This window comes from Coregonus clupeaformis, chromosome 9 (assembly GCF_020615455.1).
Source record: "Coregonus clupeaformis isolate EN_2021a chromosome 9, ASM2061545v1, whole genome shotgun sequence".
NCBI lineage: Eukaryota > Metazoa > Chordata > Actinopteri > Salmoniformes > Salmonidae > Coregonus > Coregonus clupeaformis.
In genome coordinates this window covers 29,792,822-29,820,324 of record NC_059200.1, presented here as the reverse complement: position 1 = coordinate 29,820,324, position 27,503 = coordinate 29,792,822, and the positions used below count along the sequence as shown (strand labels likewise).

The 27,503-nt window shown below is 42.3% G+C and overlaps 1 protein-coding gene across 2 annotated transcripts; it reads left to right on the top strand.

Moving 5' to 3' along the window:
- Positions 1-27,419, top strand: LOC121574387 (calcineurin B homologous protein 3). Of its 2 annotated transcripts, XM_041887006.2 has the most exons (9): positions 1-329; positions 13,963-14,032; positions 14,398-14,478; positions 21,177-21,316; positions 21,878-21,939; positions 22,042-22,149; positions 22,276-22,323; positions 24,530-24,603; positions 27,280-27,419. In XM_041887006.2, exons 1-9 carry the CDS (start codon positions 266-268, stop codon positions 27,296-27,298), a joined length of 666 nt encoding a protein of 221 aa, XP_041742940.1. In that variant the 5' UTR covers positions 1-265; the 3' UTR covers positions 27,299-27,419. The 2 variants fall into 2 exon arrangements, with proteins under 2 accessions (XP_041742940.1, XP_041742941.1); XM_041887007.2 differs by lacking the exon at positions 27,280-27,419 and having other exon boundaries at positions 2-329; positions 24,530-25,083.
- Positions 27,420-27,503: the final 84 nt, after the last annotated feature.

The window sequence follows — 27,503 nt, the reverse complement described above, 5'->3', positions numbered from 1 at the left end:
TCGTCAGATAGCCAAGTTGCGGAAGTGCGCGCTCTGACTGCAGAGGATGACAGCTTGAAATGCATTAGCACTTGAAGAAACTGGCGTATGACTTAATTATGAGAGCAGCCGGTATCGACCAGTAAGATGAGTTAGTGATGGGGATGTGCTAATGAAAAAATATCTGTTCCACTGAACTGACGCCGTTTCGATTTCAGTAGCCTACCTGCGTTGTCCTGAGCGAGACCAATCGGTATTTTCATGCGGCTGGCGCGTTTCTCGAGTTATGGGTGCATTACAGTCATTACCTGATGAACCCGAATACAGAGAATTCACAGAGAAGACGGGCTGTGAGTATTACGTTTGTTTTTCTGTAGCATACGATTATAATTGTTGAGAAGAAGCATATTTATGGGACTATGTAATCCTGCGCTAAAATGTATCATTGTGAAATGAAACTCCCCCACAATACGTATCCCCATTCTCAGTAAGGAGTCTCTTCATAATAAACGTCATCAAGTGTGGTGGTAAGTCTTCTGGGGGCTATTTCCATAGCAGAACAGCATGAGTCCAATTTGTAAGTCGCTCTGGATAAGAGTGTCTGCTAAATGACGTAAATGTAAATGTAGTTATATATTGCTGTAGGTTACAGCACTACTGTGAGGATATTTTCCGCTAGTTGGCGCTGATGCTATCCCTCTTGGACATCATCAGCGCGCAAAAAGGCATTGCCAAAACCGGAAAGCTAGCTTCATGTCCACTGTCACGAATGTTGAATAAAATTCAATTTGAACTTACTCTGCTGATTGTCTGTCGGGTTGGTTCTTATATAGGGCGGAATTTGTGACAAAATATCCTCATGAAAGTATAATTAAACCAAAAGCCTGGTAGTGTTTTCAGATGATCCCCTGAAGCATGCGCACACGATGTAAATGCATGCATACTTGCCTAGAGGCCTCCTGTGGGCGTTTGTTTACATAGTTTTGCGCTTGTGCCAAGTGATAAAAATGTCAATGGCGGTACCAGTGTTTGGAAAGTCGGTTTAATAATACTCGAACCCTCAACCTTCTAGCCCGAAGTCCAGCGCGCCATCGACTGTGCCCGAAAAGCACGCTCACATGGCAGTCGATATCAGCGTTTATAAGCCCAGTGTCGTTACAATACTTTATTACTTTCCTGTGGATATTTCTTCTAAAATTCCTACCCACAAAAGGACAACCCGCCCAGACTACTGGTAGAGTAAGTTGAAATTCGATTGTATTCAGCATTCTGGTTTGTGAGGGGACATTTTCCAATCAAATGTATGGCATTAACCTCTGGTTCACAGTCTGAGATATCACAGTCTGATGATTGTCAGGCATCTAGTAGGCCTACTGCAGTGTCTTTCCTGATACCCTGTAATGAGATGAGCTACCATGTCCAAATTAAAAGCAGAACAAGGAGAAGACTGTTTGATCAACTATGGAATGTCTTTGTGACTAAAGTCAGATGAAAGAAATTAGACTTGATAATCGTATTAGACCAGATTAATCGCCTATATTTGTTAAAGCTGCAATATGTAACTTTTTGGGCTGCCCGACCAAATTCACATAGAAAGCAAGTATAGTATAGCAAGTATATGTGCGCTATTTCTATGCTTCCTGTAAGGAACTTGTCTGTCGGCCTTGCATTAAAGAACATAATTGGTTAAAGAAAACTTTTATAAATAACAAAGTATACCAGTTTAATTTAAGGACCAAATGATTGACAGCCATCCCATCTAGATTGCAAAATAGTTGGGAAGAGATTTTTGACATACCGATCCCATGGCATAGTGTTTATGAACTGATACGCAAAACGACGCCGGATTCAAAACTTAGAATTGTTCAATTTAAATAATTATATAAAATTCTTGCTACCAATATAATGTTATTTATATGGGGGATACAATCTTCCCAGCTCTGCAGATTTAGCTGCGAAGAGACAGAATCATTAGATCATTTGTTTTAAATTTTTACTGTCCATTTGTAGCTTGTTTTTGGACACGGGTCCAGGAATGGCTAAAGGATTGCAATAATTACCTGGAGCTAACCATGTAGATAGCATTTCTGGGTGATCTGAAAAGTCATAGTCAATCAATCAATAATATAATAATACTTTTGTACTGTTCTGTAGAAACAATGAGAATGGAAAGGTTCAGAACTTTTGTAAAACACCACAGTACAGTTGAAAAATATATGGCAAATAGAAATCCAATATGGATGGTGTTGAATAGAGTTGAAGGATGGGACTTATAACAACAAGATAACTAATAATGTAAGCATACTGTGTCCATAATAAGTATATAGGTAATATGTTGAGAGCTTTTGTGAAAGAGCACAGTTAGAAAGATATGGCATATAGAAGCAAACCGGATGGACATCATGAAAATGATCGGAGAGGTTGAGGGTAGAGGAAGTTCAGGAGTAAAAACAAACAAAATATAATTATTGTAAAATTGACTGTGTCCATAACATTTATATTTTTTACATTTTAGTCATTTAGCAGACACTCTTATCCAGAGTGACTTAGTTTGTGAGTGCATACATTTTCATACTGGCCCCCCGTGGGAAACAAACCCACAACCCTGGCGTTGCAAGCGCCATGCTCTACCAACTGAGCTACAGGGGACCACTATATATACAGTGGGGAAAAAAAGTATTTAGTCAGCCACCAATTGTGCAAGTTCTCCCACTTAAAAAGATGAGAGAGGCCTGTAATTTTCATCATAGGTACACGGCAACTATGACAGACAAAATGAGAAGAAAAAAATCCAGAAAATCACATTGTAGGATTTTTAATGAATTTATTTGCAAATTATGGTGGAAAATAAGTATTTGGTCAATAACAAAAGTTTCTCAATACTTTGTTATATACCCTTTGTTGGCAATGATACAGGTCAAACGTTTTCTGTAAGTCTTCACAAGGTTTTCACACACTGTTGCTGGTATTTTGGCCCATTCCTCCATGCAGATCTCCTCTAGAGCAGTGATGTTTTGGGGCTGTCGCTGGGCAACACAGACTTTCAACTCCCTCCAAAGATTTTCTATGGGGTTGAGATCTGGAGACTGGCTAGGCCACACCAAGACCTTGAAATGCTTCTTACGAAGCCACTCCATCGTTGCCCGGGTGGTGTGTTTGGGATCATTGTCATGCTGAAAGACCCAGCCACGTTTCATCTTCAATGCCCTTGCTGATGGAAGGAGGTTTTCACTCAAAATCTCACGATACATGGCCCCATTCATTCTTTCCTTTACACGGATCAGTCGTCCTGGTCCCTTTGCAGAAAAACAGCCCCAAAGCATGATGTTTCCACCCCCATGCTTCATAGTAGGTATGGTGTTCTTTGGATGCAACTCAGCATTCTTTGTCCTCCAAACACGACGAGTTGAGTTTTTTACCAAAAAGTTCTATTTTGGTTTCATCTGACCATATGACATTCTCCCAATCCTCTTCTGGATCATCCAAATGCACTCTAGCAAACTTCAGACGGGCCTGGACATGTACTGGCTTAAGCAGGGGGACACGTCTGGCACTGCAGGATTTGAGTCCCTGGCGGCGTAGTGTGTTACTGATGGTAGGCTTTGTTACTTTGGTCCCAGCTCTCTGCAGGTCATTCACTAGTTCCCCCGTGTGGTTCTGGGATTTTTGCTCACCGTTCTTGTGATCATTTTGACGCCACGGGGTGAGATCTTGCGTGGAGCCCCAGATCGAGGGAGATTATCAGTAGTCTTGTATGTCTTCCATTTCCTAATAATTGCTCCCACAGTTGATTTCTTCAAACCAAGCTGCTTACCTATTGCAGATTCAGTCTTCCCAGCCTGGTGCAGGTCTACAATTTTGTTTCTGGTGTCCTTTGACAGACCAAATACTTATTTTCCACCATAATTTGCAAATAAATTCATTAAAAATCCTACAATGTGATTTTCTGGAAAAAAAATTCTCAATTTGTCTGTCATAGTTGACGTGTACCTATGATGAAAATTACAGGCCTCTCATCTTTTTAAGTGGGAGAACTTGCACAATTGGTGGCTGACTAAATACTTTTTTCCCCCACTATGTATATAGTATGTATAAGCTGGAAGTAGAGGCCTAAGCATTGTTGTTCACTAGTTTACTCCAATTAGGGAAGGAGTGATGGGGTTGGAAAGTAATAAAGGGAAATATATTTTTAAAAAGGAAATGTGTATACAGTGAGGGGTAAAAAGTATTTGATCCCCTGCTGATTTTGTACGTTTGCCCACTGACAGACATGATCAGTCTATAATTTTAATGGTAGGTTTATTTGAACAGTGAGAGACAGAATAACATGAAAAAAATCCAGAAAAAACGCATGTCAAAAATGTTATGAATTGATTTGCATTTTAATGAGGGAAATAAGTATTTGACCCCTCTGCAAAACATGACTTAGTACTTGGTGGCAATCACAGAGGTCAGACGTTTCTTGTAGTTGCCACCAGGTTTGCACACATCTCAGGAGGGATTTTGTCACACTCATCTTTGCAGATCTTCTCCAAGTCATTAAGGTTTCGAGGCTGACGTTTGGCAACTCGAACCTTCAGCTCCTTCCACAGATTTTCTATGGGATTAAGGTCTGGAGACTGGCTAAGCCACTCCAGGACCTTAATGTGCTTCTTCTTGAGCCACTCCTTTGTTGCCGTGGCCGTGTGTTTTGGGTCATTGTCATGCTGGAATACCCATCCACGACCCATTTTCAATGCCCTGGCTGAGGGAAGGAGGTTCTCACCCAAGATTTGACGGTACATGGCCCTGTCCATCGTCCCTTTGATGCGGTGAAGTTGTCCTGTCCCCTTAGCAGAAAAACACCCCCAAAGCATAATGTTTCCACCTCCATGTTTGACGGTGGGGATGGTGTTCTTGGGGTCATAGGCAGCATTCCTCCTCCTCCTCCAAACAAGGCGAGTTGAGTTGATGCCAAAGAACTCGATTTTGGTCTCATCTGACCACAACACTTTCACCCAGTTCTCCTCTGAATCATTCAGATGTTCATTGGCAAACTTCAGACCGGCCTGTATATGTGCTTTCTTGAGCAGGGGGACCTTGTGGGCGCTGCAGGATATCAGTCCTTCACGGCGTAGTGTGTTACCAATTGTTTTCTTGGTGACTATGGTCCCAGCTGCCTTGAGATCATTGACAAGATCCTCCCGTGTAGTTCTGGGCTGATTCCTCACCGTTCTCATGATCATTGCAACTCCACGAGGTGAGATCTTGCATGGAGCCCCAGGCGGAGGGAGATTGACAGTTATTTTGTGTTTCTTCCATTTGCAAATAATCGCACCAACTGTTGTCACCTTCTCACCAAGCTGCTTGGCGATGGTCTTGTAGCCCATTCCAGCCTTGTGTAGGTCTACAATCTTGTCCCTGACATCCTTGGAGAGCTCTTTGGTCTTAGCCATGGTGGAGAGTTTGGAATCTGATTGATTGATTGATTGCTGCTGTGGACAGGTGTCTTTTATACAGGTAACAAGGTGAGATTAGGAGCACTCCCTTTAAGAGTGTGCTCCTAATCTCAGCTCGTTACCTGTATAAAAGACACCTGGGAGCCAGAAATCTTTCTGATTGAGAGGGGGTCAAACATTTTCGACATGCGTTTTTCTGAATGTTTTTGTTGTTATTCTGTCTCTCACTGTTCAAATAAACCTACCATTAAAATTATAGACTGAATATTTCTTTGTCAGTGGGCAAACGTACAAAATCAGCAGGGGATCAAATACTTTTTTTCCCCTCACTGTGTATATATATATATATGAATGAATGAGAGAAATAAAACATATGGAGGATTGGAAGTGATGCAGACAATTACATTGATGGAAGTTACAATCTATCTGCAATATTAAAGCTGATCTACCCCCTAAAAAAAAAATTTAGCCTATTAGCTATACAATTGTAATGTTATAGGCCTACCCCTGAAAGGTGGGAAATAATATGAGAAATGATTCACACCGACACATAGCATCAGGGACTGTTCATTCTGTTGTAATGATGAATTTCATAAATTCTTTACATTGATAGGCTCTCTTTTCTCAAATTACATAGTGTTCACATTTGTATTCCTAGGCATTACTAATCGATTGTGTTATCACATAATTATTAGAATATTACTAATGATTCTGTATAAATATAAGTGATCTATTGGTTAAAAAAAAGGTGGGTAAATAGTCAACTATAAACTCCAGTGGGCGATCGAGATGACGAACAACCAATGGCATTTTTAGAACTGTATTATTTGCATTTTGGGAAGATGCCTATAGGGAAGATGGGCCGTGTGGAGATGTTCATATTAAAACATATCTTTCAATATGAACAACCCCAAGTTTGGGAACCACCACTATAACCTCGCTCTCTCCTCTGATTCCTCCTGCATGCATTGCAGCCTGACTCCGCCTCACCACTGAGTGCCACATTGCTGTCTCTCAGTAGCCTACTCTCTGTAAAGCAAAGCTTTTATGAGAACTTAGTAGCCTATTTTTTGCTGCTGCTGAGGTAGGTTCTGTTTTAACGTTAGCTTCTTCACCGAGTCGTGGCTGTTTCACCGAGTCGTGACTGAACGACGACATGGATAACACAGCTGGCGGGATATACGCTACATCGGCAGGATAGAACGGCTGACTCCGGTAAGACAAGCGGTGGCGGTCTGTGTATATTTGTAAACAACAGCTGGTGCATAACATCTAATACTAAGGAAGTCTCGAGGTTTTGCTCACCTGAGGTAGAGTATCTCATGATAAGCTGTAGACCACACTATTTACCAAGGGAGTTTTCTTCTATATTTTTCGTAGCTTTCTATTTACCACCACAAACCGATGCTGGCACAAAGATTGCACTCAATGAGCTGTATATGGCCATAAGCAAACAGGAAAACGCTCATCCAGAGGCAGCACTCCTAGTGGCCGGGGACTTTAATGCAGGGAAATTTAAATCCGTTCTACCTAGTTTCTACCAGCATGTTAAATGTGCAACCAGAGGGGAAAAAAACACTAGACCACCTTTACTCCACACACAGAGACAAGCTCTCCATGCCCTCCATTTGGCAAATCAACCATAATTATATCCTCCTGATTCCTGCTTATAAGCAAAAACTAAAGCAGGAAGCACCAGTGACTCGGTTAATAAGGAAGTGGTCAAATGACGCTGATGCTAAGCTACAGGACTGTTTTGCTAGCACAGACTGGAATATGTTCCGTGATTCTTCCGATGGCATTGAGGAGTACACCATATCAGCACTGGCTTCAACAATAAGTGCATCGATGACGTCGTCCCCACAATGACCGTACGTACATACCCCAACCAGAAGCCATGAATTACAGGCAACATCCGCACTGAGCTAAAGGGTAGAGCTGCCGCTTTCAAGGAGCGGGACTCTAACTCGGACGCTTCTAATTAATCCTGCTATACCCTCTGACGAACCATCAAACAGGCAAAGAGTCAATACAGGACTAAGATTGAATCGTACTACACCGGCTCCGATGCTTGTCGGATGTGGCAGGGCTTGCAAACTATTACAGACTACAAAGGGAAGCACAGCCGTGAGCTGCCCAGTGACACGAGCCTACCAGATGAGCTAAATCACTTCTATGCTCTCTTAGAGATAAGCAACACTGAAGCATGCATGAGAGCATAATCTGTTCCGGATGACTATGTCTTACTCACATCGGCTACGCTCTCCGTAGCCGATGTGAGTAAGACTTTTAAGCAGGTCAACATTCACAAGGCCGCAGGGCTGACCAACTGGCAAGTGTCTTCACTGACATTTTCAACATGTCCCTGACTGAGTCTGTAATACCAACATGTTTCAAGCAGACCACCATAGTCTCTGTGCCCAAGAACACTGATAACCTGCCTAAATTACTACCGACCCGTAGCACTCACGTCGCCATGAAGTGCTTTGAAAGGCAGGTCATGGCTTACATCAACACCTTTATCCCAGAAACCCTAGACCCGCTCCAATTTGCATACCGCCCCAACAGATCCACAGATGATGCAATCTCTATTGCACTCCACTTTGCCCTTTCCCACCAGGACAAGAAGAACACCTACTTGAGAATGCTATTCATTGACTACAGCTCAGTGTTCAACACCATAGTGCCCTCAAAGCTCATCACTAAGCTAAGGACCCTGGGAATAAATACCTCCCTCTGCAACTGGATCCTGGACTTCATGACGGGCCGCCCCCAGGTGGTAAGGGTAGGTAAAAACACATCTAACACGCTGATCCTCAACACGGGGGCCCATCAGGGGTGCGTGCTCAGTCCCCTCCTGTACTCCCTGTTCACCCATGACTGCATGGCCAGGCACGACTCCAACACCATCATTAAGTTTGCAGATGACACAACGGTGGTAGGCCTGATCACTGACAACAATGAGACAGCCTATAGGGAGGCGGTCAGAGACCTGGCAGTGTCGTGCCAGGATAACAACCTCTCCCTCAATGGGATCAAGACAAAGGAGATGATTGTGGACTATAGGGAAAAAAAGAGGACTGGGCACGCCCCCATTCTCATTGACGGAGCTGTAGTGGAACAGGTTGAGAGCTTCAAGTTCCTTGGTGTCCACATCACCAACAAACTAACATGGTCCAAGCACACCAAGACAGTCGTGACGAGGGCACGACAAAGCCTATTCCCCCTCAGGAGACTGAAAAGATTTGGCATAGGTCCTCAGATCCTCAAAAAGTTATACAGCTGCACCATCAAGAGCATCCTGACTGGTTGCATCACTGCCTGGTATGGCAACTGCTCGGATTCCGACCGCAAGGCACTACAGAGGGTAGTTAGTACGGCCCAGTACTTCACTGGGGCCAAGCTTCCTGCCACCCAGGACCTCTATACCAGGCGGTGTCAGAGGAAGGCCCTAGTCATAGACTGTTCTCTCTGCTACCGCACGGCAAGTGGTACCGGAGCACCAAGTCTAGGTCCAAAAGGCTTCTTAACAGCTTCTACCCCCAAGCCATAAGACTCCTGAACAGCTAATCATGGCTACCCGAACTATTTGCATTGTCCTCCCCCACCCCATCCCCTCTTTTACGCTGCTGCTTCTCTGTTTGTTTATGCATAGTCACTTTAACTCTACCCACATACATATTACCTCAATTACCTTGACTAACCGGTGCCCCTGCACATTGACTCTGTACCAGTACCCCCTGTATATAGCCTCCCTACTGTTATTTGATTTTACTGCTGCTCTTTAATTATTTTTTATTTTTATTTTTTACTTAACACTTTTTTTCTTAACTGCATTGTTGGCTAAGGGCTTGTAAGTAAGCATTTCACTGTAAGGTCTACACCTGTTGTATTTGGCGCATGTGGCAAATAAAATGTGATTTGATTTTACTTCATGCTTCTTGGTGGAAAAGTAATACTAGCCAAAGCCCTTCAACGTTACTGCAACATACACTATATATACAAAACTATGTGGACACCCCTTCAAATTAGTGAATTCGGCTATTTCAGCCACATCCGTTGCTGACAAGGTGTATAAAATCGAGCACACAGCCATGCAATCTCCATAGACAAACATTGGCAGTAGAATGGACTTGCTGAACACCTCAGTGACTTTCAACGCGGCACCGTCATAGGATGCCACCTTTCCAACAAGTCTGTTTGTTAATTTTCTGCCCTGCTAGAGCTGCCCTGGTCAACTGTAAGTGCTGTTATTGTGAAGTGGAAACGTCTAGGAGCAACCATGGCTCAGCCGCGAATTGGTAGGCCACAGAAGATCGCAGTGCTGAAAAACGTAGCACGTAAAAATCGTCTGTCCTCGGTTGCAACACTCACTACTGAGTTCCAAACTGCCTCTGAAAGAAACGTCAGCACAATAACTGTTCGTCGGGAGCTTCCTGAAATGGGTTTCCATGGCCGAGCAACCGCACACAAGCCTAAGATCACCATACACAATGCCAAGCATCGGCTGGCGTGGTGTAAAGCTTGCCGCCATTGGACTCTGGAGCAGCGTAAATGCGTTCTCTGGAGTGATGAATCACGCTTCACCATCTGGCAGTCCGACGGACAAATCTGGGTTTGGCGGATGCCAGGAGAACGCTACCTGCCCGAATGCATAGTGCCAACTGTAAAGTTTGGTGGTGGAGGAATAATGGTCTAGGTCTGTTTTTCATTGTTTGGGCTAGGCCCTTTAGTTCCAGTGAAGGGAAATCTTAACGCTACAGCATACAATGACATTCTAGACAATTCTGTGCTTTCTACTTTTCCTGTTTCAGCATGACAATGCCCCCCGTGCACAAAGCGAGGTACATACAGAAATGGTTTGTTTAAGATCGGTGTGGAAGAACTTGACTGGCCTGCACAGAGCCCTGACCTCAACCCCATCGAACACCTTTGGGATGAATTGGAACGCCGACTGCGAGCCAGGCCTAATCGCCCGACCTCTCTAATGATCTTGAAGCTGAATTGAAGCGAGTCCCCGCAGCAATGTTCCAACATCTATTGGAAAGCCTTCCCAGAAGAGTGGAGGCTGTTATAGCAGCAAAGGGGGGACCAACTCCATATTAATGCCCATGATTTTGGAATGAGATGTTCGACGAGCAGGTGTCCACATACTTTTGGTCATGTAATGTAGGTATAGGGTCAAATAAATTGTCCGTAGAGCTCCAAGACAGGATTGTGTCGAGGCACAGATCTGGGGAAGGGTACCAAAACATTTCTGCAGAATTGAAGGTCCCCAATAACACAGTGGCCTCCATCATTCTTAAATGGAAGAAGTTTGGAACCACCAAGACCCTTCCTAGAGCTGGCTGCCCGGCCAAACTGAGCAATCAGAGGAGAAGGGCCTTGGTTAAGGAGGTGACCAAGAACCCGATGGTCACTCTGACAGTCCTCCAGAGTTCCTCTGTGGAGATGGGAGAATCTTCCAGAAGGACAACCATCCCTGCAGCACTCCACAAATCAGGCCTTTATGGTAGTGGCCAGACAGAAGCAACTCCTCAGTAAAAGGCACATGACAGCCCGCTTGGAGTTTGCCAAAAGACACCTAAAGGACTCAGACCATGAGAAACAAGATTCTCTGTTCTGATTAAACCAAGATTGAAGTCTTTGGCCTGAATGACAAGTGTCACGTCCGGAGGAAACCTGGCACCATCCCTAACGGTGAAGCATGGTCGTGGCAGCATCATGCTGTAGGGATGGTTTTCAGTGGCAGGGACTGGGAGACTAGTCAGGATCGAGGGAAAGATGAACGGAGCACTGCCAGGTCACTGACGACCTCCCTGTCTCATCGTCGCCGGTGATCAGGCCTACCACCATCGTGTCATCAGCAAACTTGATGATGGTGTTGGAGCATTCATGGGTGAACATGGAGTACAGGAGGGGACTAAGCTTACACCTCTGTAGGTTAAGCGTGGCGGAGGTGATGTTGCCTACCCTCACCACCTGGGATCAGACGTCAGGAAGTCCAGGATCCAGTTGCGGAGAGTTGTTCAGTCCCAGGGTCCTAAACTTGGTGAAGAGCTTGGAACGGACAATGGTGTTGAACGCTGAGCTGAACATTATTCTCACATAGGTATTCCTCTTTTCTAGGTGGGTGAGGGCAGTGTGGAGTGCAATTGACATTGTCGTCTATGTGCAGAATCCATAGAGTTGGATAGCCATTGAGGGGTATCTTGTCTGAAAGCTATGTTTCAGAAAAGCAGAGAATATTGCAGTTACGAGAGTCCCATTTGTAGCAAATCCGCAATCTGAGGTAATCCATTTTATAGAAAGGAGGGAAGAGGTGGCCGGTTTTCCCTTTGCCTTAATCTCGCCAGGACTCCCCCTCTCTTGCCTCTGTAATGCCGGCATTTCTTTTTGGATACCCCGAAAATTGGGTCTGAATTACAGAAAGAGCCCAGGGCAGATGAGTCGAAGTTGAAGCCGGAATTGAGGTATCTGCTGATCTGATGTTCAAAAGTTCTTGTCAGTTTTAAGAAATGATAGCGGATACATTTCATGTAAATAAATTTAAAAATAAACGCCAAAAGAATCACAAAATAGCAAAGTTGGGTCAGAGCTCGCAAAACAGCGTCCCAATCAATTTGCTGCCTGTTCTTAGTAAACTGATGGAGAGAATTGTGTTTGACCAAATACTATGCTGTTTTCAGAGAACAAGTTAACTACTGACTTTCAGCATACATATAGAGAAGAGCACTCAACTTGTACTGCACTGACTCCGATGACAGATGATTGGTTAAAATAAATGGGTAATAAAATAGTTGAAGCTGAATTGTTAGATTTCTTCTAGATCTCTTCTAGTTTTTATGAGAAATTTTACTGCAACCTCCCGAGTGGCGCAGTGGTCTAAGGCACTGCATCGCAGTGCTAACTGTGCCACTAGAGATCCTGGTTCGAATCCAGGCTCTGTCGTAGCCGGCCACGACCGGGAGACCCATGGGGCGGCGCACAATTGGCCCAGCGTCGTCCAGGGTAGGGGAGGGAATGGCCGGCAGGGTTGTGGGTTCGATTCCCATGGGGGGCCAGTATGAAAAAAATTAAAAATAATAATGTATGCACTCACTAACTGTAAGTCGCTCTGGATAAGAGCGTCTGCTAAATGACTTAAATGTAAAATGTGATGAAGATTCCAGATTGTCTGCATAATCAAATGATATTCAGCTCAGACACCCATACATACCCCACAAGACATGCCACTAGGGGTCTATTCACAGTCCCCAAGTCTGGAACTCCCTTCCAACTCAAGCAAACAGCCAAATTACCTTTAAAAAAAAAAAGATTTGAATAACATCTCATGGAACGGCGGAGACTGTGAGGGGACAAACACACACACAGACACACTCTAACACACACTTTTAGATGTATTACCCCAGGAAGTGTAGCTGCTGCTTCTACAAAAGATAATGGGGATCCAAATAACAAACAGTGTAGGCTTGACTGAGCCATCATGAATAATAGATTAGATACTTTGTGTATAGCTTCAGAAAAACATGCAAGCAATGAGGCCATGAACAGACTGGTTTTCTTCACCATCTCTATTGTCTGAAATCCCCACCCTCAGTGAGTTTCCTCATACTACTGGTAATCCAATATTAGCTCTTCACATACTGGTTTGCCCATACAATACCCCCAGGAATGGATTACAGGCGGCTGGTCGCACCATAATTGGGGAGGACGGACTCATAGTAATTCTAGAACGGAATAAATGGAATGGTAAATAACTCATTCAACATATGGTTTCCATGCGTTTGATACCATTCCATTCACTCTGTTCCAGCCATTATTATGAGCTGTCCTTCCCTCAACAGCCTCTTGTGGCTCGCACTCGCACTCACTCACACAAACGCTCTCTTAATTCAAATATTGTGGCGATTGTTAGACATCAGTCCTTGTTTGAATGCATTTGAATACTTTGAGCTCATCCTTGTTGTTCAGAGATGTTTTTCTCCCTCTCAGACTACATGTAATACACAGTTTAATACACATTTATTACTATGTCTTTCTCTAAACTACAATGAGAGAATGCAAAGTGAAATCGTTTTTACATCTGAATATACAAATCCACTGGCATCAACTAAAAATAGATGCTGAATAAACATTCAGCCCTACTCTCTGCTTATATTGTGTGTGTATATACTATGTTAGTCCTGAGGATGACAAATTAGGAAAACTGAATGATAAATTAGAGATAAGAACAGGACACAAACATAAATTGTAGTTGGCAAAGGTTAAAAAACAATTGTGTTCCGTTTAACATCATTACTAAAAATATATATATATTTTAACTAAATATCACAATAAAAAACATCATTACTCTGCAGTCCGTCATGGTTTCCTGCCCATTCAGTGTTAACTGATATGCTGCCTGGCATTTTGCTAATTGGAGGCCTCTTGAAGATGCACATGAGTTCTCATTCATCCATCTAGGTCTCTAACCTGCTGTGGTAGGCTGGCAGGATGTCCCTCTCTGTCTTGGACTCACGACAGTCCTTTTTTTGTTCCTCAGTTTCCTTCGAGCAGATTGGAATCCTGCACAAAAGATTCAAGCAGTTGAGCCACAATGAAGACACGCTGAGGTAGGACTCCCTAATAATTTTTGGCATTCATAAACTCTGTAAATGCCCACCCTAACACACACACTTTATTTTTTACTTGTGCTCTTACTTTGGGGACACACATGGGTGTAATCCTGGCATAATGAATTTCTGGTGAAGTGGTTCTTCCCATTTCTTTTTAATTCCCACGGGGGGCCAGTATGAAAAATGTATGCACTCACTAATTGTAAGTCGCTCTGGATAAGAGTGTCTGCTATATACCTAAAATGTCAAAAAAATTAACTAGCCTAACAGGTTTTGGTTTGGCTTTTGTTTAGCAACGTGTTATAATTGACCAGCTTCCTGGTGCACACCTTTTAATTATCTCCTTGTCTTTTCACTTGTAGGAGAGCTGACATCGACACAATTCCAGATCTGGCATGCAATCCAATCCGCACCCAAATTATAGAGGCCTTCTTTGACAAAAGGTAGGTTATCGTGTTCCTGTTAAGTACAAGACTAAGGGCTCAATTTTAACAAAGCCAACGCAAAGTAAATCTTTGCGCACTCGCAGTTGAGTGGTGGGTGTGTCAGAAATATTTGAGCTATTTTGACAGCGGGAATAATGGGCGTAACACCTGGCGTAAAGAGGCAGGCTTTCTCTGAATTAATATAAGTTGTCGGTGTGACAAGGGCTTGATCACTCACTGGCCAATGAAAACTTGCTCCGAAGCTTTTTATGTGGTTGCTTCAAGTTGTAATAAGATTAGTCTACCTTCACCATTGATATGGCAAAGAAGAATTGTAAAGGCAATAGTTGATTCTGCACCACGGACAGCGATAGGAATTCCTGCAATTTGACATTCAGGTCCAACAGATGGCAGTGGAAGATGCATTTTCTTTTTACAAAAATAATAAATGAAAAACAATAAGCAGACTTAACAAAATAGCCATATTTCATTCAATGGGCATCGTGCATAATGAGTCCAAAGTTTCACAGGAGCTGGATATAAATAATATCCGTAGCCTATAATGAGACTTTAGGGTTTTAAGACACATTTTGGGGTTTTTAGACACAAATGCAGGGCTCAACATTAAAGCTTGTCCAGTAAATAAAAATGTTCGACAAGAAGAATGTAGATTTTTAAGTTGTCTGAATGGACGAGTAAAAAAAAGAAGAAAAGGGTATTGACTGTTTTGCTGCTCCCAAAAGTGCTATTTTAATATAACATTGGTGATAAGCTATTCTATTGATTAGGCTACGCTGTGCTTCCGCTGGCAAAATCCATGCCATAACCAACTGCCTTACCACTAAGACCAGCTTTTGGTTGGTCTTAAATATCCCCACTTGCGCTGCCTGAAATTGGCACTTTGGCGCACGTTTTTAAGGACATACCTCCGATATTTCCACCCCTCACACCTCAGCGCGAGCATGGTGATATAAGACACGTCAATTACCAATCCTGGCACAAGGGTTGGAAAATACCAGCGCGCCGGCTTTAACAAATTGAAATTGCTAGCGAGCGTGTGTTTGACAATTGGGCTGGCTTAACACCAGTCGAAAATAGAACCGTGAAAGTTAACTGCTCTCAAGATTCCCCTAGCTATAACCTACCTACAGTGAGGGAAAAACGTATTTGAACCCCTGCTGATTTTGTACGTTTGCCCACTGACAAATAAATTATCAGTCTATCATTTTAATGGTAGGTTTATTTGAACAGTGAGAGACAGAATAACAACAAAAAATCCAGAAAAACGCATGTAAAAAATGTTATAAATGTATTTGCATTTTAATGAGGGAAATAAGTATTTGACCCCTCTGCAAAACATGACTTAGTACTTGGTGGCAAAACCCTTGTTGGCAATCACAGAGGTCAGACGTTTCTTGTAGTTGGCCACCAGGTTGGATTTTGTCCCACTCCTCTTTGCAGATATTCTCCAAGTCATTAAGGTTTCGAGGCTGACGTTTGGCAACTCGAACCTTCAGCTCCCTCCACAGATTTTTCTATGGGATTAAGGTCTGGAGACTGGCTAGGCCACTCCAGGACCTTAATGTGCTTCTTCTTGAGCCACTCCTTTGTTGCCTTGGCCGTGTGTTTTGGGTCATTGTCATGCTGGAATACCCATCCACGACCCATTTTCAATGCCCTGGCTGAGAGAAGGAGGTTCTCATGACGGTGGGGATGGTGTTCTTGGGGTCATAGGCAGCATTCCTCCTACTCCAAACACGGTGAGTTGAGTTGATGCCAAAGAGCTCGATTTTGGTCTCATCTGACCACAACACTTTCACCCAGTTCTCCTCTGAATCATTCAGATGTTCATTGGCAAACTTCAGACGAGCCTGTATATGTGCTTTCTTGAGCAGGGGGACCTTGCGGGCGTTGCAGGATTGTGTGTTACCAATTGTTTTCTTGGTGACTATGGTCCCAGCTGCCTTGAGATCATTTACAAGATCCTCCCGTGTAGTTCTGGGCTGATTCCTCACCGTTCTCATGATCATTGCAACTCCACGAGGTGAGATCTTGCATGGAGCCCCAGGCCGAGGGAGATTGACAGTTATTTTGTGTTTCTTCCATTTGCGAATAATGGCACCAACTGTTGTCACCTTCTCACCAAGCTGCTTGGCGATGGTCTTGTAGCCCATTCCAGCCTTGTGTAGGTCTACAATCTTGGCCCTGACACCCTTGGATAGCTCTTTGGTCTTAGCCATGGTGGAGAGTTTGGAATCTGATTGATTGATTGCTTCTGTGGACAGGTGTCTTTTATACAGGTAACAAACTGAGATTAGGAGCACTCCCTTTAAGAGTGTGCTCCTAATCTCAGCTCGTTACCTGTATAAAAGACACCTGGGAGCCAGAAATCTTTCTGATTGAGAGGGGGTCAAATACTTATTTCCCTCATTAAAATTCAAATCAATTTATAACATTTTTGACATGCGTTTGTCTGGATTTTGTTGTTGTTATTCTGTCTCTCACTGTTCAAATAAACCTACCATTAAAATTATAGACTGATCATTTCTTTGTCAGTATGAATTTCATTATTAAGTAGGTTTGGTGGTGCCTCACAGACATTAGTCAAATGTCAGCCTCATCTAGAAACAACCCCTTGTCGTTAGCCCCTACCCCTAGTCGTTAGCCCCTACCCCTAGTCGTTAGCCCTAACCTCTAGACGTTAGCCCCTAGCTGTTAGCCCCTACCCCTATTCGTTATCCCCTACCTGATAGCCCCTAGCCGTTAGCCCCTAACCCCTAGCTGTTAGACCCTAGCTGTTAGCCCTTACCCCCTAGATGTTAGCCCTTACCCCCTAGATGTTAGCCCCTACCCCCTAGATGTTAGCCCCTACCCCCTAGCTGTTAGCCCATACCCCCTAGATGTTAGCCCCTACCCCCTAGATGTTAGCCCCTACCCCCTAGATGTTAGCCCCTACCCCCTAGCACTTGTGTAGACCGGAAAGGATTGAATTGTACGTTTCTTTCCAAAACTGTATATAACCATTTTCAGAAATCTTGGTAAATTAGCTTTTATTGTTTAAATAATTCATGAAAAAGATTGGTGTGTTTTTTCACTATCTAATCATGGCATAGGGTTGCTCATTGACAGGCATGTATTTGTTTTGAATCTATCACTTGATGGTTTCATTTCAGAGAGACAAATAATCATGTTGTTTCTGCAAAACGCTATACACTCAGTATACAAAACATTAACAACACCTGCTCTTTCCATGACATAGATTGACCAGGTGAAAGCTAGGATCCCTTATTGATGTTACTTGCTAAATTCACTTCAATCAGTTTAGATGAAGGGGAGGAGACAGGTTAAAAAATATATTTTTAAACCTTGAGACAATTGATACATGGATTGTGTATCTGTGCCATTCAGAGGGTGAATGGGAAAGACAAAACATGTAAGTGCCTTTGAACTGGGTATGGTAGTAGTACTGGTTTGTATCAAAAACTGCAACGTTGCTGGGTTTTTCACGCTCAATAGTTTCCCGTCTGTATCAAGAATGGTCCACCACCCAAAATACATCAAGCCAACTTGACACAGCTGTGGGAAGCATTGGAGTCAATATGGGCCAGCATCCCTGTGGAATGCTTTGCGGGGGGGCAGTTCAATGTTAGGAAAATCTTGTTCCAAAATCATGAGCATTAATATGGAGTTGGTCCCCCCTTTTCTGCTATAACAGCCTCCAGTCTTCTGGGAAGGCTTTCCACTAGATGTTGGAACATTGCTGCGGGGACTTGCTTCCATTCAGCCACGAGCATTAGTGAGGTCGGGCATTGATGTTGGGCGATAAAGCCTGGCTCACAGTCGGTGTTCCAATTAATCTCAAAAGTGTTAGATGTGGATGAGGTCAGGGCTCTGTGCAGGCCAGTCAAGTTCTTCCACACCAATCTCGACAAACCATTTCTGTATGGACCTCGCTTTGTGCACGGGGGTCATTGTCATGCTGAAACAGGAAAGGGCCTTCCCCAAACTGTTGCCACAAAGTTGGAAGCACAGAATCGTCTAGAATGTCATTGTATGCTGTAGCGTTTTGATTTTCCTTTACTGGAACTAAGGGGCCTAGCCCGAACCATGAAAAACAGCCCCAGACCATTATGCCTCCTCCACCAAACTTTACAGTTGGCACTATGCATTCGGGGAGGTAGCGCTCTCCTGGCATCCGCCAAACCCAGATTCGTCCGTCGGACTGCCAGATGGTGAAGTGTGATTCATCACTCCAGAGAATGCATTTCCACTGCTCCAGAATCCGAGCTTTACACCACTCCAGCCGACGCTTGGCATTGTGCATGGTGATCTTAGGCTTGTGTGTGGCTGCTCGGCCATGGAAACCCATTTCAGGAAGCTCCCGACGAACAGTTCTTGTGTTGACATTGCTTCCAGGGGCAGTTTAGAACTCTGTAGTGAGCGTTGCAACCGAGGACAGACAATTTTTACGCGCTGCACGCTTCAGCACTCGGCGGTCCCGTTCTGTGATCTTGTGTGGCCTAACACTTTGTGGCTGAGCCGTTGTTGCTCCTAGACGTTTCCACTTCACAATAACAGCACTCACAGTTGACCGGGGCAGCTCTAGCAGGGCAGAAATTTGACGAACTGGAAAGGAGGCATCCTATGACGGTGCCACGTTGAAAGTCACTGAGCTCTTCAGTAAGGCCATTAACTGCCAATGTTTGGCTATGGAGATTACATGGCTGTGTGCTCGATTTTACAAACCTGTCAGCAACGGGTGTGACTGAAATAGCCGAATCCACTAATTTGAAGGGGTGTCCACATACTTTTGTATATAGTGTATATCTGCCGCACTCTGAGAAATAAATAGTACTGCTAGGTTTTACACAGTCGAATGTAACAATAACTACATTTTAAATAAAGAACTGTACAAATGATAGATTTGTGACATCAATATAAAAAATATAAAAAATACAGTAATATGAGAACTGTATGTAAAACCTTTACATTTGACATTTTAGTCATTTAGCAGATGCTCTTATCGAGAGGGACTTAGTTAGTTAGTGCATTCATCTTAAGATAACTAGGTGAGACAACCACATATCACAGTCAAATATACAGTATACGAACATTCCATTCCAGCTAAACAATCGATATACACTACCGGTCAAAGGTTTTAGAACAACCACTCATTCAAGGGTTTTTCTTTATTTGTACTCTTTTCTACATTGTAGAATAATAGTGAAGACATCAAAACTATTAAATAACACATATGGAATCATGTAGTATCCAAAAAAGTGTTAAACAAATCAAAATATATTTTATATTTGAGATTCTTCAAATAGCCACCCTTTGCCTTGATGACAGCTTTGCACACTCTTGGCATTCTCTCAACCAGCTTCACCTGGAATGCTTGTCCAACAGTCTTGAAGGAGTTCCCACATATGCTGAGCACATTGTTGGCTGCTTTTCCTTCATTCTGCGGTCCGACTCATCCCAAACCATCTCAATTGGGTTGTGGTCGGGGGATTGTGGAGGCTAGGTCATCTGATGCAGCACTCCATCACTCTCCTTCTTGGTAAAATAGCCCTTACACAGCCTGGAGGTGTGTTGGGTCATTGTCCTGTTGAAAAACAAATGATAGTCCCACTAAGCCCAAACCAGATGTGATGGCGTATCGCTGCAGAATGCTGTGGTAGCCATGCTGGTTAAGTGTGCCTTGAATTCTAAATAAATCACAGACAGTGTCACCAGCAAAGCACCCCCACCCCATAACACCACCTCCTCCATGCTTTACGGTGGGAAATACACATGCGGAGATCATCCGTTCACCACTTGATGCGACTGCACTTGAAGAAACTTTCAAAGTTCTTGGAATTTTCCGTGTTGACTGACCTTCATGTCTTAAAGTAATGATGGACCGTTGATTCTCTTTGCTTATTTGAGCTGTTCTTGCCATAATATGGACTTTGTATTTTACCAAATAGGGCTATCTTCTGTATACCCCCTACCTTGTCACAACACAACTGATTGGCTCATACGCATTAAGAAGGAAATAAATTCCACAAATTAACTTTTAAGAAGGCACACGTGTTATGCATTCCAAGTGACTACCTCATGAAGCTGATTGAGAGAATGCCAAGAGTGTGCAAAGCTGTCATCAAGGCAAAGGGTGGCTATTTGAAGAATCTCAAATATAAATATAATATTTGTTTAACACTTTTTTGGTTACTACATGATTCCAAATGTGTACAATGTAGAAAATAGTAAAAATAAAGAAAAACCCTTGAATGAGCAGGTGTTCTAAAACTTTTGACCGGTAGTGTATAGCATTTTGAAAAAAATAACATTTTAATGCATACCTAAATCTATGAATTAAAATCTGAGAACAGTTATATTTCTCACACACACATGAATGTAGCCATAAGCAATCATTTCTAGTGAAAAAACACGTGAAAAATTGGATGTAGTGTTTTGGAAATAAACTCTTCATATGTATAACCTGTATGACAATAATCCAACCTCCGCTATCAATAGACGAGGTGGAGCTACTACCATATTGCATACAGTATCCATTTCAGTATCCATGACGTGCCTAGGACGTAGGCCTATGCGTTGTGTCTAGAATGAGCAATGGTTGGTTACTTTCTAATGAGCAAAACAGAAAATCTGCAGTGACCTCATCTGTCCACATGATGGAGATATTTATGTTCCTTGCTCTTATATCTCTATAGAAACTTCCATCAGAATGGTGACGGGACAGTCCAAGAGATCGGCTTTGAGGAGTTCCTTGTGGTCATGTCCCACTTCAGACCACCAGCACTGAACATGACAGAGGAACAGAGAGAGAACATCAGAAGGGAGAAACTCCGCTGTGAGTGCCGTTATTAAAATGTTACTGTGTGGCTGGTGTTAAGATAGATGTATTGCATTACAGTATAGTATCACTGCCAAATGTAACAATGTGCTGTAATGGATACCCAACATTAATAATATACAAATTATTTATTGTGTGTCCCTTTCGGGAAATTTGTCTTGCATCTCAACAAACAACAGCACAGCATCATCAATAGGTGCATAAATACATATGTAAATCACAAGCAATAGCTACAGCTGACAACACATGTGGATACAGTTCCTTGTTAGTTCCTTATTAGCTTGTGTACTTTCTACAATGACATTCAGAACACTGTATACTGTTTGATGTGTACTATGGCTCACACTGTGACTGGAATCCATACATTAATCAATTATCTGTAAACTTTCTGCTGGGATAGCAGGTACGCATACAACAGGTCTATATCCCATATACAGAATTAGTCTGCAAATGCATTACAGTGATGCCTCATGACACATGCAGACCTTTGGTAAGCAAATATTTGTAAAGACAGACAGAAAAGAGTTCAAGTTGAACATTTTCTTATTTTCTTCCCAGTCCTGTTTAACATGCACGACACAGACAACGATGGAACAATCACTCTGGAGGAGTACCGACATGTAAGCCACTGCCCAAACCTACCTTTCAAAATACTCAAATAATTTATCTGCCTATCACTTTGTATTGTAACCATGACTGCCTTGCCTCTGTATGTACTGTAGGTAGTGGAGGAGCTGCTGTCTCGGAGTGGAGCCCTGGGAAAGGAAACGGCTAAAGGAATAGCAGATGCTGCCATGCTGGAGGTAGCCAGTATCTCCATGGGTCACATGGTACAGCTGCTTTTTGACAACATCTTGTAAAATAGTTTTAGATCTGGAATCAGCTGCTATATGACATCCAACTATTATAATAGTTTTTTCAATACTATATTCAATAATCTCATTCTTCATTCTCAGGAACCAGATGAGTTTTACGAGGGGATCACTTTTGAACATTTTCTAAAGGTTTGTTATAAAACATATTATTTTGTGTCTAATAAAACATTTATTTTGTTGGTTAAAGTCATGGCTATAGCGTTTTCTTTTTAAAAGGTTTTTACTATAAAAGTAATAAAGTATAGATGATTTAAGTGAGCTTGCTGGAGAGCCCGTTAAATCATCTCTGTTCTTTTAAAGGCATAATCTGCGCTTCTAACATCCATTTTCGACTTTTAAATTAACGATATATGCCCAGTGATTATTGAAGATTACAGTGGCTTGCGAAAGTATTCACCCCCCTTGGTATTTTTCCTATTTTGTTGCCTTACAACCTGGAATTAAAATTGATTTTTTGGGGGTTTGTATCATTTGATTTACACAACATGCCTACCACTTTGAAGATAACAAATCTTTTTTATTGTGAAACAAACAAGAAATAAGACAAAAAAACAGAACTTGAGCGTCCATAACTATTCACCCCCCCAAAGTCATTACTTTGTAGAGCCAACTTTTGCAGCAATTACAGCTGCAAGTCTCTTGGGGTATGTTTCTATAAGCTTGGCACATCTAGCCACTGGGATTCTTGCCCATTCTTCAAGGCAAAACTGCTCCAGCTCCTTCAAGTTGGATGGGTTCCGCTGGTGTACAGCAATCTTTAAGTCATTCCACAGATTCTCAATTGGATTGAGGTCTGGGCTTTGACTAGGCCATTCCAAGACATTTAAGTGTTTCCCCTTAAACCACTCGAGTGTTGCTTTAGCAGTATGCTTAGGGTCATTGTCCTGCTGGAAGGTGAACCTCCATCCCAGTCTCAAATCTCTGGAAGACTGAAACAGGTTTCCCTGAAGAATTTCCCTGTATTTAGCGCCATCCATCATTCCTTCAATTCTGACCACTTTCCCAGTCCCTGCCGATGAAAAACATCACCACAGCATGATGCTGCCACCACCATGCTTCACTGTGGGGATGGTGTTCTCGTGGTGATAAGAGGTGTTGGGTTTGCGCCAGACATAGTGTTTTCCTTGATGGCCAAAAGCTCAATTGTAGTCTCATCTGACCAGAGTACCTTCTTCCATATGTTTGGGGAGTCTCCCACATGGATTTTGGCGAACACCAAACGTGTTTGCTTATCTTTTTCTTAATCAATGGCTTTTTTCTGGCCACTCTTCCGTAAAGCCCAGCTCTGTGGAGTGTACGGCTTAAAGTGGTCCTATCCTCCTTCAGGATTATCTTTGGTCTCTTTGTTGCCTCTCTGATTAATGCCCTCCTTGCCTGATCTGTGGGTTTTGGTGGGCGGCCCTCTCTTGGCAAGTTTGTTGTGGTGCCATATTCTTTCCATTTTTTAATAATGGATTTAATGGTGCACGGTGGGATGTTCAAAGTTTCTGATTTTTTTTTTATAACCCAATCTGTACTGTACTGCAATCTAACTAATTATGTGACTTCTGAAGGTAATTGGTTGCACCAGATCATATTTAGGGGCTTCATAGCAAAGGGGGTGAATACATATGCACCACCACTTTTCCGTTATTTATTTTTTAGAATTTTTTGAAACAAGTTATTTTTTAAATTTCACTTCACCAATTTTGACTATTTTAATTACAGTTTGTAATGCAACAAAATAGAAAAAACGCCAAGGGGATGAATACTTTTGCAAGGCACTGTATAAACTGGGTGGTTGGAGCCCTGAATGCTGATTGGCTGACAGCCGTGGTATATCAGACCGTATACCATGGGTATGACAAAACTGTTATTTTTACTGCTCTAAATACGCTGGTAACCAGTTTATAATAGCAATAAGGCACCTCGGGGTTTGTGGTATATTGGCTATATACCACGGCTAAGGGCTGTTCTTAAGCACGATGCAATGCCATATACCACACCCCCTCAGGCCTTATTGCTTAAATATAACTTATAAATGCCTCATGACCTTAGTTCAACTGTCATACCCCATTAGAACCCAAAATATAAGCTTGTTTTACAAACACTGTCTAGCTTCATAACATGGTTAAGACTATCATTTTAATTTCTGGTGGATGGTCAGTCATTGCATCTAATTTCTAAAGTGGTTACATTTCTCCAGGCTTATCTCTCAAACAGCAGATTGCCCCTTTAACACATAAACAATAGCAGCACAATTGTTCTTGTTATTAAAGCACACAATAGTTGAAAGTATCATCAGAGTTTAGTAACTAAGTACTATACTGGTAGTAAAACAACATTTTATTTTCAGATACTGAAAGATATCGAGATCGAGACGAGAATGAACATTCGCTTTTTGAATATGGACACGACGACCCTGTGCAAGTGAGGATCTTCCACTTTTTTTTATTACTATGACGCACAAGCACTCTTTTATGGTCTTTTTATTTAGTGGCCAGTTAGGGCGTACTTTATGTACTCTGACAAACTATTAGAAAGCTCTGTTTATAGTTTTGTTTTGGGTTGTTATGAACTTTTAATTAGGTGACGGTTTAAGCTTCTACTATCTAGTAACCTCGAACACTCACTGTTATGTTTTTACAAATTAATTGAATTAAAAATATGTGCAACTATGCAAATATACACAGGTTAGCAGTAGGTATGTTATGAATTTAGCATGCCTGTATCTATCACTCCATATTTAATGCAAGAGTATTCACAATGCACTAAATGCCATGAATCAATAATGAATTCAATAGTAATGCAATAAACCAGTAATAAAGCGATAGCCAATTATGCAGCTCCATGATTAAAGTGAATGCAATTTACCTCCTAGTGTGTATATATATATATATATATATATACAGTGGGGAAAAAAAGTATTTAGTCAGCCACCAATTGTGCAAGTTCTCCCACTTAAAAAGATGAGAGAGGCCTGTAATTTTCATCATAGGTACACGTCAACTATGACAGACAAAATTAGAAAAAAAAATCCAGAAAATCACATTGTAGGATTTTTTAATGAATTTATTGGCATATGATGGTGGAAAATAAGTATTTGGTCAATAACAAAATTTTCTCAATACTTTGTTATATACCCTTTGTTGGCAATGACACAGGTCAAACGTTTTCTGTAAGTCTTCACAAGGTTTTCACACACTGTTGCTGGTATTTTGGCCCATTCCTCCATGCAGATCTCCTCTAGAGCAGTGATGTTTTGGGGCTGTCGCTGGGCAACACAGACTTTCAACTCCCTCCAAAGATTTTCTATGGGGTTGAGATCTGGAGACTGGCTAGGCCACTCCAGGACCTTGAAATGCTTCTTACGAAGCCACTCCTTCGTTGCCCGGGCGGTGTGTTTGGGATCATTGTCATGCTGAAAGACCCAGCCACGTTTCATCTTCAATGCCCTTGCTGATGGAAGGAGGGTTTCACTCAAAATCTCACGATACATGGCCCCATTCATTCTTTCCTTTACACGGATCAGTCGTCCTGGTCCCTTTGCAGAAAAACAGCCCCAAAGCATGATGTTTCCAACCCCATGCTTCACAGTAGGTATGGTGTTCTTTGGATGCAACTCAGCATTCTTTGTCCTCCAAACATGACGAGTTGAGTTTTTACCAAAAAGTTATATTTTGGTTTCATCTGACCATATGACATTCTCCCAATCCTCTTCTGGATCATCCAAATGCACTTCAGACGGGCCTGGACATGTACTGGCTTAAGCAGGGGGACACGTCTCGCACTGCAGGATTTAAGTCCCTGGCGGCGTAGTGTGTTACTGATGGTTGGCTTTGTTACTTTGGTCCCAGCTCTCTGCAGGTCATTCACTAGGTCCCCCCGTGTGGTTCTGGGATTTTTGCTCACTGTTCTTGTGATCATTTTGACCCCACGGGGTGAGATCTTGCGTGGAGCCCCAGATCGAGGGAGATTATCAGTGGTCTTGTATGTCTTCCATTTCCTAATAATTGCTCCCACAGTTGATTTCTTCAAACCAAGCTGCTTACCTATTGCAGATTCAGTCTTCCCAGCCTGGTGCAGGTCTACAATTTTGTTTCTGGTGTCCTTTGACAGCTCTTTGGTCTTGGCCATTGTGAAGTTTGGAGTGTGACTGTTTGAGGTTGTGGACAGGTGTCTTTTATACTGATAACAAGTTCAAACAGGTGCCATTAATACAGTTAACGAGTGAAGGACAGAGGAGCCTCTTAAAGAAGAAGTTACAGGTCTGTGAGAGCCAGAAATCTTGCTTGTTTGTAGGTGACCAAATACTTATTTTCCACCATAATTTGCAAATAAATTCATAAAAAATCCTACAATGGGATTTTCTGGATTTTTTTTTCTCATTTTGTCTGTCATAGTTGGCGTGTACCTATGATGAAAATTACAGGCCTCTCTCATCTTTTTAAGTGGGAGAACTTGCACAATTGGTGGCTGACTAAATACTTTTTTTCCCCACTGTATATATATATATATATATATATATATATGCATGCCACTGTGTGGAATAAGCTGCAAACATTTGCACAAGGAAAATCAAGAGCACATGTCTTTTATACCATCATGCACACCTAAACTGTTTTGCTGCCACTACCATCAGTTTGGAATCAAAACAGGTTATAATTTCCATGTGCATTAAAAAGTCAATGACCAATAGAAACAAAGTACTTATTTCCTAAGTTTAACTGACCAGCCTAGCAGTATAGTATAATGCACATATCCTATGGCAAGACCCTCCTCATATTGAGATAGTAGTTTCAAGTAAAATGTGCGTCAGACTTGTGCAAGGGTTTTAAAAATCAAGCCCATGTAAACAAGCATTTGTTAACTGTTAGAAATGGGAACAATGATACGCATGGAGAGTTCAGATTCAACTTGTCTGTGCTGCCCTCTAGAGACCAAAGAATGTGAAATCTATCTCATTCCCACATTAATCATCTCTATACTACCAATTTGATTTATGTATTTTTTTTAATTCATAATATGCTTTGTACAATTGTGACTTCCATCAAGATCAATATTTGATTATTGTTCTTCATCTACACTTAAATTACAAAATCACAGGAGGTTGGTGGCACCTTAATTGGGGAGGACAGGCTCGTTCTAATGACTGGAGTGGACCTCAGTTATTGCTGATGCTCCAGATACTCAACTAGTCTCAAGAAGGCCAGTTTTATTGCTTTTTTAAATCAGCACAACAGTTTTCAGCTGTGCTAACATAATTGCAAAAGGTTTTTCTAATGATCAATTAGCGTTTTAAATGATAAACTTGGATTAGCAAACACAAC